At 33.2% G+C, this 17,685-nt stretch overlaps 1 protein-coding gene across 1 annotated transcript; it reads right to left on the minus strand.

Annotated features, from left to right (window-relative positions):
* Positions 1-4,409: 4,409 nt before the first annotated feature.
* On the minus strand, positions 4,410-17,682 carry LOC148605003 (COMM domain-containing protein 8-like). Its single transcript, XM_088550665.1, has 5 exons — positions 17,554-17,682; positions 14,419-14,574; positions 12,900-13,052; positions 10,630-10,785; positions 4,410-4,692 (listed from the first exon to the last, which is right to left on the minus strand). The coding sequence occupies exons 1-5, from the start codon at positions 17,620-17,622 to the stop codon at positions 4,669-4,671; spliced, it is 558 nt and encodes a 185-aa protein (XP_088406791.1). The 5' UTR covers positions 17,623-17,682; the 3' UTR covers positions 4,410-4,668.
* Positions 17,683-17,685: the final 3 nt, after the last annotated feature.

Raw genomic sequence — 17,685 nt, forward strand, 5'->3', positions numbered from 1 at the left:
TATAGTTAAATCACGATGTAAGGGAAATAAACAAAATCCTCGGTAAACAGGAAACTGTCGAATTTTGTCAAAAATTCAATACCTACAGGAAGAATGTGTTAAAATTTCAAACCACAGTGATGAGTAGTTGCAGAAAAAGGTGCGACAGAAATTTCAACATTCAAAAATATAAAGTTAAACAATAAACAAAATCCTTTATAAACAAAAGTTGTCATCTAATCTTTCCGAAAATATTTCCCACCATATGACATACCTACAAGAAGAATATGGTAAAATTGCAAGCCGCTGTGTTAAGAAGTTGAGAAAACTTTGACGGAAAAAATGTTACGGACGGCAACACCGACAAGGATAAAACTGTATGACCCTCTTCTCCGAAGCGGGGGCATAATAATGACATAACACTTAAGGAGGTAGATATGGGGGCAAGGGATATAACTCTTGAAATCAGTGATATGTTTGTATTATATTCAATATTGCTAAAGCCTTTGAAGCTTTCCTTTGAAACAGAATAAAGTCAGTCCAAGTTACTTTGATGCTTACATGAAATTGTTGTAAAATGATGAATACAAACATTCCAATGATTTGTTAGAGTTGTGTCCCTTACCTTAGGTCTACCTCCTTAAGTGCGTTCGTGACAATGATTTTTTTTTACATAAAAAATATCATTGGACATTTAGTATCCAAAACATGCCTACAAACACTAAATCGATCTACGCGTATATTTATAACTGTTTACTGAGCAATGAAACCTTGAAATTGTCGATAATTAAATAGACCATATTATTTATTTTTAGGGCATGAACAACTAAATTCAAGTTTAAAGATAATCTTAAGTAAAATAAAGTGTATAATGCAGTGTAAAGCAGTGGAATTCCATTCACAAAAGAAAATCAAGACTACCGTATTAAGCAGAATTTCTTTCACAAGAGTTCTTTTCAAAATGTCATTGTCACAACTAATTTCAGATTCAAAGTATTCCCAATTTTGGGGCCCCATGCAGGCCCGGGGAGTCAAAAGTACGAATAGACCCATGCACAGCAATGCTAGGCTTGTCGTGAAAGACAACTGAATAGACTGACCGGGGACCAAGGCGATCTGCCCACAAAACAACTGGGATGTGTACCTCAGGTGGTTGAATGGGGTAATCCTGGCATGCTACATGCTGAGGTCGTCCTGCCATCATACGGGAAACCTGACCGCAAACTATGGTGGTGCAACGTGTTGGGAAAGATGCCACGTTCCTCGCACATTAAGAATCCTGCTTTAGCCTTTGCGATCCGCCAGAGGAGGCTAAATTGCCGCCGACCCTACCCACCTCTCCCTATTTCCAGTGGCAATCAAAATTCGTCGACCTTATTATCCTTGCGTCCCATCCCATTTTCATTTCATCATTTCATGTTCATCGCCTAAATATAGCTGATATATCGCTCCTCAGGCGTGAAACACCAACAATCAATCAATTAAACTTTGGGGTTTCCTACTACACGGTTGATGTGTTATTTATAGACAATTTGTTTTACAACTTATTATTACTGGACTACAGCGACCACTTCATTATATTGTGATCGTGGACTTCGTGAGGATGTTTTATTTTATAATGCTAACGATTTCATATGAACTGTTTAACATATGCTGGTGTCTCTTTCCTGTACAGATTTCCCTCTTGAATACGAGCCGAATATTGTAATAACAGATTGAATTTTATCCGCATTTATTTTTCAATAGGAATTTCTTTTTAGGCCATTCTAACATTTTGATACGACCTTAAACTCATACACTGAACATTTTGAGCAAGCATAGTAATTATTAACTCCGATTGACTCGTATTGTAATTTGGATTTTAAATAAAAAATGCACACAGGACAGTTTGTGACAAAGGTGGACTGGAATATGATGGACAGCTTAATATTTACTCAACGTACATAACATTTTGAAGTTAAACTTACATTACACACATGCCTCTCAACAACTGAGAAACATTTCATGTAATATTACTAGACCTGACCTATAGTTGAAAATTCTTAACAAACCCCATTAAAATCGGCTGCGCCAGACGACTTGACTACTAGCATCTTATGTTGAGCAATACCCCTTTCCACCATAGATAGGAAGTCCTTTGTCTTACATTTAACTGAATTTTATGATCCCTTTTTCATATGGTTGTAAACACAACTCATTCTTACTATGACTATATATTTGAGGCTGCAAACTCCTAAGACAGAACTTCACAGAGGATTTAAGGTGGCTGGTAGAACTCCATATGGTTTAAAACCATGTAAGCTCAAAGGAGCCTCTTGTTTACTGAACCAGATTAGTTATGGAAAAGCAATTTACATTTTCAAACAATACAGATTTTAGAACATTGATAAAGACACTAAAGTTTTATGAAATGCCTTGATCATTACCCAATTCTATTTGTTGTCCAAAATACATGTTGCAAAATTTGATATCAGTCTGTAAATTAAAACTGAGGTAATGACATCTTAAAAAAGTGTCTATGAATGGCCATGATGATGACATAGCCATACCATTGAATGCAAATTATTTGTGGTCACACATGCATACAAATTTTTGGTTTGGTGTAATCAAAAAGTAGAATGTAAATAAATTGGGGAATTATACTTGATCTAAAAAAAACCACCAAAAACTGGAGGTTCTGAAGCAGTGGTGGACTGGGGGGAAGGGTGCAGGGGCTTGATGCCCCCATTGTATTAGAAATTTTTTTGGAAAATTTGTCATTTTCATGTGTGAAATGGACAAGAAATGGCAAATAAAGTCCTAGCACCTCCATTTTTTTGAGGAACACTGTATTACACCCCTTCTTTTAAAAGTGTCTATATCCACCCATGTAAAGGGCCTGCATCACTCATCTGGAACTCATTTCTTTGCCAAATGAACTTTGATGCCAGGAATAAAAACTATTCCCAGCAATGAAAACCTTTTCCTATCGCCTCTGGTTCTCAAAATATAAGCCAAAAAAAACTGCAAAATGGCAATTTCTTAATCTTTAAGGGCAAGTAACTGCTAACAGAAATCTTACCAGAACTCTGTTTAATTTTTTGTAGGGCTGATCATAAGAATCATTTCATCAATTGAAAGTTTCTTTCTACCTATTATAGTTGTCAAGATATTGACTTTTATTTTTTTGCCTTCCATGGGTAATAACAAGGAGCCATGACCCAATGGAGACTTTTTGTAGGTCTTGTTATAAGGATAATTTCATCAATTGAAAATTTCTTTCTATCTATTTTGGTTTTAAAAATAATGGCTAAAACTACAAAAAATATAGTTTTTCACCTTCAAGGGTAATTTCTCTAGGATAATAAGGAGTCATGCTACAACTTTGACCCTAAACAATTGAATAATATTTTTTTCTTAGAATTACAAAAACAAGTATTTGTAGTAAATGATTTTTTTTGTGTATGTTAATTAGATAATATGATATGTTAATTAGATAATATGATATGTTAATTAAATAATATGATATGTTATTTCAAACTTTTCAGTAACTTTCCGAAGACTACAAATAAAACAAAAAATTTTCAATGCAAAATTCTATCTTTGTTATGAAATCTACATGAAAATAGAAACAAAAAAAGAATACATTGTGTACTATGCACAAGTGCCTAATTTAAATGTTGACTTTACCATATGAGCATATATTCATCTTTTTTTAAATTTAAACATATAAAGAACTTTGATGGTTTTATCATACATAAAGTAGGACAAAACACATCACTACTTTCCTAATAAAACAACATTTATGATTATAATGACAACAAATGATTGGTCAGTTTATAATGTATTCAAGTGTCCTTCAATAAGATATTTGTAGATACAGTGGACATTATAGAGTGAGCAACATGGAAAAATTAATTCTGCATTGGGGATATTGTGGGTCTATCATCACCTCAAGCATGGGTTGTCAAGGATTTAATTCTGACTGGGTCATATTCAATGAATTTAAAATTGGTAGTCACTGATGGAGCATGTATAAGATAGAGTGGAGACCAGTTGGCTTGGAGACAGAATGATGTGTCAGAAGGAGGATGATATCACTTCCTGAAGGCTTTTGCTTCTGTGAGCTTGCACAATAAAAATTCTTTCAACCATGCTGAACTGATACAAAGCAGGTTCTGTTCTATTTGTCAAATATCCTCCTAAAATGCTTTAATGAGTAAGGGACACAACTCTTACAAATCCTTGGAATGTTTGTATTCAGCATTTGACATCAATCTCATGTAAGCACTAAAGTAATTTGGACTGATTTCATTCTGTTTCAAAGGAAAGCTTGAAAGGCATTGGTGAAATTGAATACAATACAAACATATCACTGATTTCAAGAGCTATGTCCCTTTCCCCAGGTCTACCTCCTTAAATATCTTCCAAAGGACCTTTAACTACAATCATTCAATATTAAATATAATTTAATTAATCATTCATGTAAAGGATTCAGCAAAGGTAATCAATTTATCCCAAAAGGCATCCTAAACATAAAACAAACCCCAAGTACCCACTTCTAAAAAAACCAATTTCAATGTCAAGGTTACATATTTCTATATTCTACAAAGTATACATGAAATTTCAAAAGCTTGTTAAATCAATAGTTTTCAGCAAGGTATTGCACTAAGTCTTTGTATCTTTGTTCACAAGTCAACACTATTGTCATCAACTCTTTAACTGCTGAACAACCTGGAAAGAAATAAATAGATTAAACTTCATTGCAAAATATATATAAGGCCAATATAAATAATATGTCTGTTTTCTGCTACCTTAATCATTTTATGGCTATTTTGGCTGAAGCACTGTTAAAGTCTAGATTGTTTCCCCATTAACAAACTGTAAAATGTTTTCGAAAAATAAAACTATTTCCCTTCCCACTTATCCTATTTTTTCTTGCTGGTATCAGGAAACAATGCTATTATTTTTTTGGCCTATATACTAGTACATGGGTCTATTCCAAGGTATTGTGATCAATAAATTTGGGCTTTAAATCAGCAGTTATCTATATCTATTGAAGAAAACAGCAGGTTTAAAATTCTAATTCATGGTTCTGTGCCAATTATAAGAACTTAAAGTTACAAATATAAATAAAAATCAGGCAAAATTTGAAACAATGAAAAAAAAACAAACATCTAAAACTAAACTATTACTTAAGGTTACCTCTATTATCTGAATTATCTACTAAATGTACCAGCCCTAACACAAATGACATATACAATATATGTACATTGCCAAAAAAATGCACTGGCCTAAGAAACAGTCAAATAGCAAGGGTTTCCCTAGTAGTTAAACCCTTGCCATTTACTCTATTTCTAAAAATATATTCTAAAGCACATTCAAATAAATCTGAAAATTTCCAGCAATGTACATGCATTGTTTTTAACTTACAACTGTATTACTATTTAATGGTATATGCAGGTGAAAGATGAAAAATAGTATAATTTAATGTCATCTCTTGAGCGTGGATGTATTAGGAAGCACCCTCAACTGGTTACCTGTTTTCAAAGTTATGTTATATCCAACTGAACACCATTCAAACTTGATACAGCTATCAGTTTTGATAGCAATAAGACATTTTGCAGAATTAGCAATTAGTTTTTTTACCAGAATCAAAGTGCCCCCTTTTTATTATTCCTTGACTTCCTTTAATGGAATCGCATCTTGTGGGACAATTTCAAAGAGATCCAATTTTGTGGTCAAGTTATTATCTGGACATCAGGAAAAAATTTGTTTCAGGCTCCTTTTTTGGTCCTTCATTCCTAAACAGTTCAGATCTTAACCTTCAAAATCGATTCAAGTCTGTCCTAGAATATGTGGAACCCTTTCAAAGTCATCCACATGCTTTCACTGGATTTATATAGTTACATTCTACATATACATGTTGTAATCCAAAAAATTAATATCAAACCAGGGGCAGATCCAGACACTTTGAAAAGAAGGGGTGCTAGTTGGGTTCCTCAGAAACAAGAGGCTCCCAGGAGCCTGAATTGCTCATCTGGTAATTTTTCACCATTCAAGGGCAATAACTCTTACAAGGAGTCATCCAACAACTTTCATCCCTGGAGACTTTTAAAGGCCTTACAATAAGGATAATTTCAGCAATTGAAAGAATTTGGAAAAATCTAATGGTTTTGGAGATAAAATATACAAAAAACAACCTGTATGACCCCTATGTTCTATTTTTAGTAATTGCAGCCATGTTTTTTGACAGATCATTAATCAACAAATTTTCACCAAAATTTGACCACAGATGGATCTCACCATGCTGAATGACCCAAGTCAGATTTGGTTAAACTTAACCATTTTGGAGATATAACAGATCAAAAATCCAAACGGTAATTTTGTCAAGGATACCCTTAAAAACAAAAAAAAAATAACTTTCATTAAATTCTTTAAAGTAGTTTCTGAGGTGAAGATTTTTAAAAATAATAACATTAAAAACAGCAAAAAACGTCAAAAAAGGGCAATAACTCCAACATGGGTCAACAGATTTTCACCAAATTTTGACCACAGATAGATCTCATCATGCAGAACACCTTTGACCCTGTCAGAATTTAGCTAAACCTAACAATTTAGGAAATATATGTGAAAAACTACTGTCTGACCCTTATGTTCTATTTTTAGTAACAGCCGCAATGTTTTTCAATGGATCAAAAATCCCCACATCAGTTCTATGCAGGATACCCAAAAAAAACATTCATACCAAGTTTGGTTCCAATTGGTCCAGCAGTTTCAGAGGAGAAGAGTTTTGAAAAATTGTTAACGACGACGACGACAGACGCCAAGTGATGGTAATAGCTCACATGGCCTTCGGGCAGGTGAGCTAAAAAGGGCAATAACTCCAACATGGCTTAACAGATTAAAAGCAAAATTTGACCAGAGATAGATTTTATCATGCTAAACACTTTAACCTATATCAGAATTTAGCTAAACCTAACGGTTTAGGAGATATATGTGAAAAACTACTGTCTGACCCACTATGTTCTATTTTTAGTAACGGCGGCCATGTTTTTGACGAATCAAAAATCCCCACACCAGTTCTATGCAGGATACCCCAAGGAATATTCATACCAAGTTTGGTTTCAATTGGTCAAGTATTGTCAGAGGAGAAGATTTTTGAAAGAAATAACACTAAAAATGGCAAATATTTTTAAAAAAGGGCAATAACTCCACCATGGCCTAACCGATTAAAACTATAATTTGACCAGAGATAGATCTCATCATGCTAAACACTTTTACCTATTCAGAATTTAACTAAACCTAATGGTTTAGGAAATACATGTGAAAAACTACTGTCTGACCCCTATGTTCTATTTTTAGTAATAACGGCCATATTTTTTCAAAGAATCAAAAATCCCCACAATAATTCTATGTAGGATACCCTAAGGAACATTCAAACCAAGTTTGGTTTCAATGGGTCAAGTAGTGTCAGAGGAGAAGGTTTTTGAAAGAAATAACATTAAAAATAGCAAAAATTGTTGAAAAAGGGCAATAACTCCAACATGGCTTAACAGATTAAAACCAAAATATGACCAGTGATAGATCTCATCATGCTGAACACTTTAACCCGTAACAGAATGCAGCTAAACCTAACAGTTTAGGAGATATATGTGAAAAACTACTGTCTGACCCCCTATATTCTATTTTAGTAACGGCGGCCATATTTTTCAACAATTCAAATATCCCCACATCACTTCTATGCAGGATACCCCAAGAAACATTCATATTAAGTTTGGTTTCAATTGGCCAAGTATTGTCAGAGGAGAAGATTTTTGAAAGAAATAATAAAAATGGCAAATATTGTTGAAAAAGGGCAATAACTCCAACATGGCTTAGGTCTCACTAACCACTTTTAATGTTTCCATTACTTTACATGTTAAAAAAGTAATTTTCAAACTTTCACTGTGAATTCTCAGGACAAATGACATCATAAAGTTGCATATACCGTTGCGAAGCTGGGAAAATAAGATTCTAAAATCATTATGTTAATGGTACGATGATTGCAGAAATTCTTCACATAATTTACTTGAATAAATAATACTGAAAATCCACATTTTTACCTTTTCTGCTAACTGACAGCATGGAAGCAAATAACTCGCACATGTAAACAATATTCATACACTTTTGTAGTTAATAACATACATGATTTTAAAGTACACATTCTCAGCTTTATTTTGACCTTTTAATCATAATACACACAAATAATGCACTTACAATGTATATATCTAGGTTCAGTGTGTTTTTGGTACTACAAAGGGGGATGGCCATTTGACCCAGAAATGGTTAGTGAGACCTTAACAGATTAAAACCAAAATTTGACCAGAGATAGATCTCATCATGCAGAACACTTTAACCCTGTCAGAATTTAGCTAAACATAACAATTTAGGAGATATATGTGAAAAACTACTGTCTGACCCCTATGTTCTATTTTTAGTAATGGCGCCATGTTTTTCAACGAATCGAAAATCCCCACGATGAATCTATATAGGATACCCTAAGGAACATTCATACCAAGTTTGGTTTCAATTAGTCAAGTAGCGTCAGAGGAGAAGATTTTTGAAAGAAATAACATTAAAAATAGCAAAAATTGTTGAAAAAGGGCAATAATTCCAACACAGCTTAACAGATTAAAACCAAAACTTGACCAGAGGTAGATCTCATCATGCTGAACACTTTAACCCACATCAGAATTTAGCTAAACCTAACAATTTGGAAATATATGTGAAAAACTACTGTCTGACCCCTATGTTCTATTTTTAGTAACAGCGGCCATGTTTTTCAATGAATCAAAAATACCCACAAGAGTTCTATGCAGGATACCCTAAGAAACATTTATACCAAGTTTGGTTTCAATTGGTCGAATAGTTTCAGAGGAGAAGAGTTTTGTATAATTGTTAACGACGACAACAGACGACGACGATGACGGATGATGACAACAACGCCAAGTATTGGCAATAGCTCACATGGCCTTTGGCCAGGTGAGCTAAAAAAGGCGGGTGCTAGGACATTATTTGCCCATTTTTGCCAATTTTACACATGAAAATGACAAATTTCCCTACATCCTCCCCCTGGATCTGCCATTGCAACCTTTCTTTTGTTGTTTGAAACCTTGTTAATTATTTTTATAATGATTAACCAGCTATTATTACAGTTATCGTAAGAAAACCATGTGTATATAGAAGACAACTACAGTTTCTCTATAGTATATAATTATATACATTCTCCTTCGGTCTCAAGGGGATAAGAGGATATCAGGGTCATATCATTATACAACTGCAAATTGTTTGTGGTTCTGTGAAAAGGTAAACAGGAGACAACATTATGTTACATGTACAAATACAGTAATGATTTATTTGACACTCTCAACTTTGTGCAAAAGAATATCTAGTTGCAGGATAAAAAATAGCATGATGGAGTGCTGCAGAATTTTAGGCATGTTTTAAATAGAATATTACAATATTATGTGTTTTGTTGTAGCTATCTACATCTACTTCTATGCTGTTTTCTAAGTAATGCACAAACCTCTGTTGTTATGTTCCATAACTATTACAGAAGTACTGGTAAAAAATGAAGAAACTAAGAGAAATATGTGCAGTGAACATGAATGCCACTGTCTGTCTTTAAGGTAGATCAAAGCTATTTCATGGAACATTCTGTTATGTTGCAAAATCATAAAGAATTATTTATTTTCACTGAGTAAACAGTGTTTGAAAAGATGCAAAAAAATTATCTTCAAATTTTCAAAAAGATTTTTTGGCATAAACTTTTAAATGTTGAAATTACAAACATTTCTGCCCAGATTTTTCCCTGTATTAACCCCATCACATTTTAGGAGTGATTTTATCCAGTGTAAGACTAATGAAATTTAATCTGTTCTACTTTAACTTGAGTAGAATCCTTTGGATATTTTGCTTAAATTGGTTCTCTAACCAGGACCTCCTCAGAAGATGCCACCTAAAAACTTAAAAAACACTATCATCATTAAAAGCTGGAGATGGATTGGGCATGTCTTGAGAATATCACCAAAATAAAACAGCCTTTTTTTTCACCAGTGTAAAAGTGGCACAGAGGTAGGCACAAGATACCGCGGGTAATATTGTAGTGTAAATAAATCAGCAAATTTAACCACTCATGGGGAAACTTAAAGAAGATGGCCAAAGACAGGCAGAAGTGGTGTACCATTGTCACTGCCCAGTGGCAGATCTGGGGGGAAAGGGGTGCAGAGGTTGGCACCCCCCTTTTATTGGAAAATTTGTTATTTTCATGTGTAAAATTGACAATAATGGCAAATAATGTCCTCCCACCCCCTTTTTCTGAGGAACCCTGACTTGCACCCTCCCTTCAAAGTGTCTGAAACCATCCCTGCTGCCCCACATGCCATGAGTGTAATGGGTAGTAACTAGAGTGTAATGGGTAGTAACTAAGTAAGAAAGTACTCAATTTAAAACAGTATTGTGTGAATAGGGGATAGGTTTACAAACAAGCATTGCAATCTACTGACATTATGGTTAGATAATTTACCTTGTCAGCAACTTCAAGGTTTGTTATGAGAAAGTACTCAGTTTAAAACAGCTCTGTGTGTACAGGAAGGTTTTCAGACAAGCACTGTTGATTAGATTATTTACCTTGTTAGCACCTTCCAGGCTTGTTATGAGTTTTTTAAGGTCCTCTCTGTTAAGTTCCAAGGAATGAAGTTGTTGTCCCTGATGACTTTGTACATCAAGATCTAGTGATGTAATAGGCTCTTGTACTGATGATATCTTATCACTCGACAATGCCAACTTAAAAAAACCCAATAAATAGCTATTTACTCTGAGTATATAGATTAATAACAATTTATTGTAAGCTTATCAATTTTTCGCTATTTTCATGGTGGTAAAAAAAGCATGAAAAATAGTAACAACAGAATTTTTTTTTACAATATGACAACCTTATTATTTTTTAAGCAATAAAATTGATACCCAGGAATACTTTCATTTTAAAGAATCAGCAAAAATTAAATAGCTGTCTTTGTAAGAATCATGCAAAATCTGAAAAATGTGATACACCCTAAAAAAGGCTACATATTTTTATTTTTGTAATTAAATTGTTTTATGGGTCTATATTATGAAATATGTAATTATTCATTCAAATCTGCCTGCTCTTAGGAGATAATCAACATTGAAAATCCAGTAGATTCTATTGTATTTGAGCGTCATTTACAGAGTTATCTCCTTTTAATTTTGAAATCTACAGTGCATTCTATACAATTTTTATCTCCTAAGAGCATGGGTTATATGAAAAACCACATGTTAATTTCTGTTTACTATGACATTTCAAACAAAATATCAAAAATAAAAATATGTAGGCTTTTTACCCATGAATCACATTTTGCATGATCCTTAGCTGGAGTGCTACTTAACAACTGCAAAAAATTATATGTTTAACATATTTTGGAACAAGTATGACCAAAATATGTATATTCATAATCATATCCCATTCCTAAACAGTATAATGTGCATTAACCAAAACCTGAAATATATGAGAAATTGATTCCCTTGTTACACCATGACACATTAAGTACTGCTCCGTCTAAGAATCAGGCAAAATGTGTATTAGGTGTGGCACATGAAGAAAAAATATAAAGAGATTTTATTGTATTATCCGAGTATTATATCTCATAATCCCAAGAAATCACTGTGAAAGTGATTGTAGTTTGCCTTTTTAAGATATTGATAAGTCAAATTTAGATGAAATGAACTGTGGAAAAATAGCAGGAAAATTTTCCCTCATTTTTTCCTTATATAAGCAGTAAATAAATATAAGTGTCACAGATTCTTCAGGATGAATTTAAATACTGTTCAGTTGTTTTCTAGTATTGAATATATTTAAGGCAAGAAAAGACCAAATTGAAAATTATGATGTGTCACCCATTGCCTGATTCTTACACAGAATGGTACTTAATTATTTTTCATAACAGTGAACATTTATACCTACAAAGATGTTCATTAGAGTATAAAAAGACTATAAACTGCAAAATCTAATATGTTTACAGTTCCACAGACATATAACAGCTTTCTAATATACTATGCAACACTGCTAGTTTACAAGTTCTGCTGTACAAGATATAAAAAACTTCAAAAGTTCAAAAGGCACGAGCAGTACTTTTCTCACTGAAGAGACAAGAACATTTTATTTTTAACAGTGTGAGATTTCATTATCACACCCACAGGTTGAGACAAACATGTCCGCTTTAATGTAAAAAAAAAATGGCACAATTGAATAAAGTGTTTATGAACAATCAAATCTTATCAATATTGAATACCGGTATTAGCTTGAAAATTCTTTTAAACTTATAATTTTATCAAGAATAACTATTGATTGGTTATTTTCTGCAGTTCATTTAAATACTAGTGACCTAAATTTTACACCTAGTCATGATGTATTACTGGCCTGATATATCACAATCAGCTGCTAAATGCAGGTCTTTTCCATTCAAACATTTTATCCGAAAACTAACTTGGAAGTGAGAAAAATAATCAAACACCTGCTTTTCTCATGCAAATAGGGAAATCTTAGACACCATGGGGTAAGATGTAATAATTCTCTAACTTGGCAGGGCCTCATTAGACAACAGTTAAATCTTAGCCTCGGGTGTCTGAGATTTCCCTATCTTGCACTCATACAGATGTTAGATTCTTAATATCTCAAATCTGTAAGGTTGTCTCACATACATTGTATACTGTACTAATTAATTTGCATAAAGAGGCGGGGCTTAGTACTAAGTGTGGCAGAGGTTTAAAAGCATTGAATATAACCACTGTGAAGGATATTGTAGCAGACCATGGAAGCACAAACAAGACTATTCCTTATATACATGCATCTTCAAGTATCTATAAATCTGTAGATAGTCTACCTTAACTTGCCAATCGAAGTCGGTGAGAACACTATCTGATATAGCATTGGTCTCCGTTTTAAGGACTAGTCGAACATCTTCCCTTCTAATGCTTATTGTATCAATAACAATCTGTTTATATTCATCAGGTAAGCCTCCCATTAACTGTAAAAGCTGGAAGACACAAAGGTCATTTAACTGTCAATACAGGCTTTCCAAAGGATTATGCAGGTGAAAAAATGTAATGTTGAAATTTTTTGTCAACTTTCTCAATAACCATAAAATCTTTCAGAAAGTAGCTTTTATGCTAATAATGCCAAAAAGGGTTTGGAAAGAAATTAAACTGGTCAACACAGATTAGGCTAAAAAAAATATACACTTGTTTCCTGCTACCAGCAATAAAAAATAGTGTTAGGTAGGTATGGAAATTATTTGATTTTTCAGAAACATTTTACATTGAGTTAATGGGAAAACAATCTAACAGTGCTTGAGGCAAAATGGCCATTAAATTATTAGGGTAGGCACAAAAAACTAGGGTAGGTAGGGTAGAAGGATACAGACATATTATTTGTTTTTGCCTTACCTTAAGTGTTTCATAAATCACAAATGGGACTTGCTGATTCATTGTCACTATTGAGAAAGTTAAATAAAAATATGGACCTTACATCCTCTGTAATAATCTATACCTGAATGACTTGGAAGTAATTTTCTTCTAATTTCTGGCTTAGAAATCCTCTATTTTAATTATCGACTGTGAAATGCCTCTTAAAAAAGTTAGCAACTCTTCTTTTAACCAATTGATGCATTATATGTACTAGTAAATATATAAATAAGATCTTAGGAAGATTTAAATAAGGTCATAAATAAAAAGGTATTTCATTGAAAAGCTGTTGCTCACAACAATGCAAGCACAAGAAAAATCAGAGTCCATGAAAATGGTTTGGCCTGTCACTATTGACCAACAACATTTTTTCATTATTTGTTCAGGACTGGCAATATTTGTTGATTTTGCAATAAAATATCAAATGGGGCTGACAGGATTTCTTGAAGGACCACCTAGGGAATAGGGCAAACTCTGAGGATTTAGGCAGAAAAAAAAGTAATAATAATACAAGTACATGTATGTTTTTAGCAGAAATGGTAAACTAAATAGTAATATAACTGAAAATGGAAGAAAATGTGTCCTGGCCACTCCTTCATTTAATATTGTATAAACAAGAAACGGATGTGCAATTAAGGTGAATGGCTCACATACGGTTCATCTCATCAAACTGAATCTCCATATTAAAGGCGGACAGGGGGTAAGACTTCCCACTTACATCCCCTTTATTCAAATTAAATCTTCCTTAAATTGAAAAATAAAATGTTAAAGCAATAAAAAATTTTAAAAAATCAATTTACTTTACTCTCCCCTAAATCCTGCTTTCCAACCCCTTATTTCCTTGGTTTTTAACCTCCAGTCCACTGGCCTAAATATACAAGTAAAAATGGTAAATCATATACCGGTATTGCTTTACTAAGTTTACTTTAATTAAAATACCTCATCTTTAGAACTATCTTCTTTGACAGCTTGCTTTATAAAATCAGTATAAGAATCTTGTAAACTCCACCATTCTGGAAGAGTGTAGGTTTCTCCATAGTGCTGATAAACAGGTCTACCTAACTTACAGATCCCATCAACAATACTGTGCAGTACCTGAAATACATATTTTGTTCAAATTATTTACTTCTCCGATCCTCACAGTGGGGGAAAATACAGGTAATGGCCAATCTATAACCTCTACCAAAACTATGCTAAAACTATTTCAATGTAAACTATTGGTATAATGCTTTGCAGGCTCAGCTAGATACAAGCACATTGGTCAGACACTTAACAGTTGGGGTAAGTATCAGTTAGTATCAAGCAATGAACAATTAAACTTCTATTGTCTAGAAAATACTGGTTTCTGGCTCCTTTTTGTCTCTCCTTTCAAAACAGTTCAAGTTTTAAACACCAAAATCAATCAGGCTGAGATTTGTAGTATAGAGTATTGTGAAGCAATATCAGAGAAATCCATATGCTTTATTGGGGTTATATAATTAAACTCCATGAAATGCATGTGGCCCCCTAATTCTAAAATAGTTGAGGCCATAACACCCAAAATCAATACAATCCTTCCTTTTGTGATTTTGAACTTTGGGATAAAATTTCATAAAGATCAACTGACTAACATTCATGGTACAGCATGAAAACCAACTGTCTACAGTATCCAACACGAACCATGGCAGCACCATACCATCATATGACTGTAGATTTTTTAGTGGTAAATTGAAAGCCAACTTTCCAAATAATATTAACAGAATTTTGGTACACATAAAAGGAGAAAGTTATAGATATATTTCAAATACTCTTGGTGGTGACACTGTAAGAGTAATCTAGGGAACCAAGATTCTAGTGGAAATCAAAAGAATGTAATCCTGGGACAAAGACCAGACATGAATAACAGACAAAACACAACAAAGTAACAAAAGTAAATGAGCAACTTGGACTCTACTAAAAACTGGGAGCATGGACCAGGTGCACTGGTAAAGTAAACGTCTACTTTTCTACAAAAACCTGGCGAGTTGCTCATAAAAAGTCAAGTCTGGGGTAGATGAAAGAAGAAACTCGACTAATAATCTCTATCTTGAAAAGAGGAGAAACAAAGTTTCATGTTGATGGTAGTATAACATTTTTGTACCTCTCATCTCATTCTGAACTTTTGTTTCATTCTGTTTATTTATACAAGCACATGTATTCCATACAAATTAAATCATAAATTATTCATCTTACAAAACACCCTCTAAAAGATTGAAAATTACAGGCATATAGACAATTTACTTGAACCTTCATCATAATTTCTGCAGATTACCAAGGTATACACAATACAACTTTAAGGATATAGGTAATAACAAAATTATCTTACTGATAGGTCAAAAGAAATAGTCAAACGAAAAATAAATCTGTATAACAAAATAGCAATATCAGGGTAATAACCAGAAAGCTGGAAATCACAATTGTTTTCTTAGTCAGATATCCTGATTCAGCATACCTTAATAAGTTGATTAGGAGAATTTTAATACCAAATCAAATGGTGTAGCCAAAGTCAATAGTGTATCAAATTCTAAAAAAATAGAGACTGAGTTAATATTTACAGGTTGTAATGGTCTATAATTGTTGGTTAACCACCATAATTAGTTATTTTTTGTCCATCTGATATAGTTTTTGACAAATTTCAACTATATTTAGTGGTTGAACAAATCATTGCTATATCATACCTCAGAACAGTACTTCTGAAATAAAATTTTCAGAAATTTGGCTGTAGAAAATCTGTTGGATTACTGGAACATGTTTACATTTTTCTGAGCCTCATTAAAAGTTTCACATATGTCTATAGACTACTTTCACATTCCCCATTTATGTCGCATCTGGTGGAAAGTTTACAGTTTTATACTAGACGAAGAAAGGATATTGGATTCAAAGGCTACAAGAACAGTAATACCAGTAGTAAATATTATGTGGAAATACTTCTTTGAACATTTATATATCTAAATGCTTTTATGTATCATTTAAAAATTCCTGGCAGTAATCAAATCAAATTTCTGTTACCTTGGCTCCCATTGCAATGTCATACGATCTTACACCTGTTGACCTCAGTTGATTTTGATACAATTGAAGAACATTTCTGGAATGGTAGTGAATGTGAAAGTTGTCTATTCTTCAAGGTAAGATAGTTATCCTTTTGCATGTTTTGTTGTCAAGTATGAACCGTAAAACATTTATCAGTATAAGGAAAAAAGTTCACATCATATTCTGTTCAGATGCATGTACATGTTACAACAAACTTCAATTCCAGCCAAAATATAATGAATGTCAATCTTACAAACATCGCTATAAAACTTTAATACTTCTTTTAAAAAATATAACTAAATAGTCCAAAAACCTCTTAAAGTAGGGATTTAGTCCAGGTCTTCAGCAATAAATGAATGTCATTTTTGGAACACTACTTTAACCTAGTATACTTTGCCAATATTATCTTATAATAATATACACGTAAACTGGCCTGTTCTGTGGTATGAGGGTTTCCTTATCATTGATTTAAGAGCAGTGAGTGGCCTTGGGCTGACATTTTCATCCCTATGGAGTTGTTGTCTCTTTGACATTTACACTATACCTATTCTATACCCAATTAATCAGTCCTGTTAAATTATCCCCAGATTTAGATAGCTGCTGAGCAATTTGCGTTAAAAGTTGTTCATGGTATGACAAACTTCTTTCTATGAGGGGGGAGTGGCATATCTATCTCCTTGCTTTGTAGTAGCTATATGATGTACTTGTTACTCAATTTTTTTTTCTTAGGCCAGTTAGGGATTCATTCATCAGCTGAATTGATTTGTCACAGAACTGTTACTGTAGCCTTTAAAGTTTGATCTTTGATGGCAGAAGGTATAATGCTATGTTGTGAATTATGCTCTTTCTTAATGCATATGCACTAACTAAATAAATACTGGATCCATATTCAATACATTGACAGTCATTATGCATTGTAATATTGTGAAAATGTAAAAAATAATAGAAAAAATAATCAAATCAAAGCGTTTCTTTAAATACTGGTAAAACATAGTGCATATAAGAATAATTATTGCCGTAACGTACAGTTTTTGACTGCTTTATGTCAAGTTTCCTCAAGAGAGTAAGACACTCCCATTTATCTTGTTCTGTCATTTTGCAATCATGTGTCTTACAATTTAATCACGTGATAAAACAAGTACCTGTTGTCAATCAGAT

Source organism: Perna viridis, chromosome 10, assembly GCF_037379345.1.
Source record: "Perna viridis isolate PV_CMFRI_1.1 ecotype Kerala chromosome 10, ASM3737934v1, whole genome shotgun sequence".
NCBI lineage: Eukaryota > Metazoa > Mollusca > Bivalvia > Mytilida > Mytilidae > Perna > Perna viridis.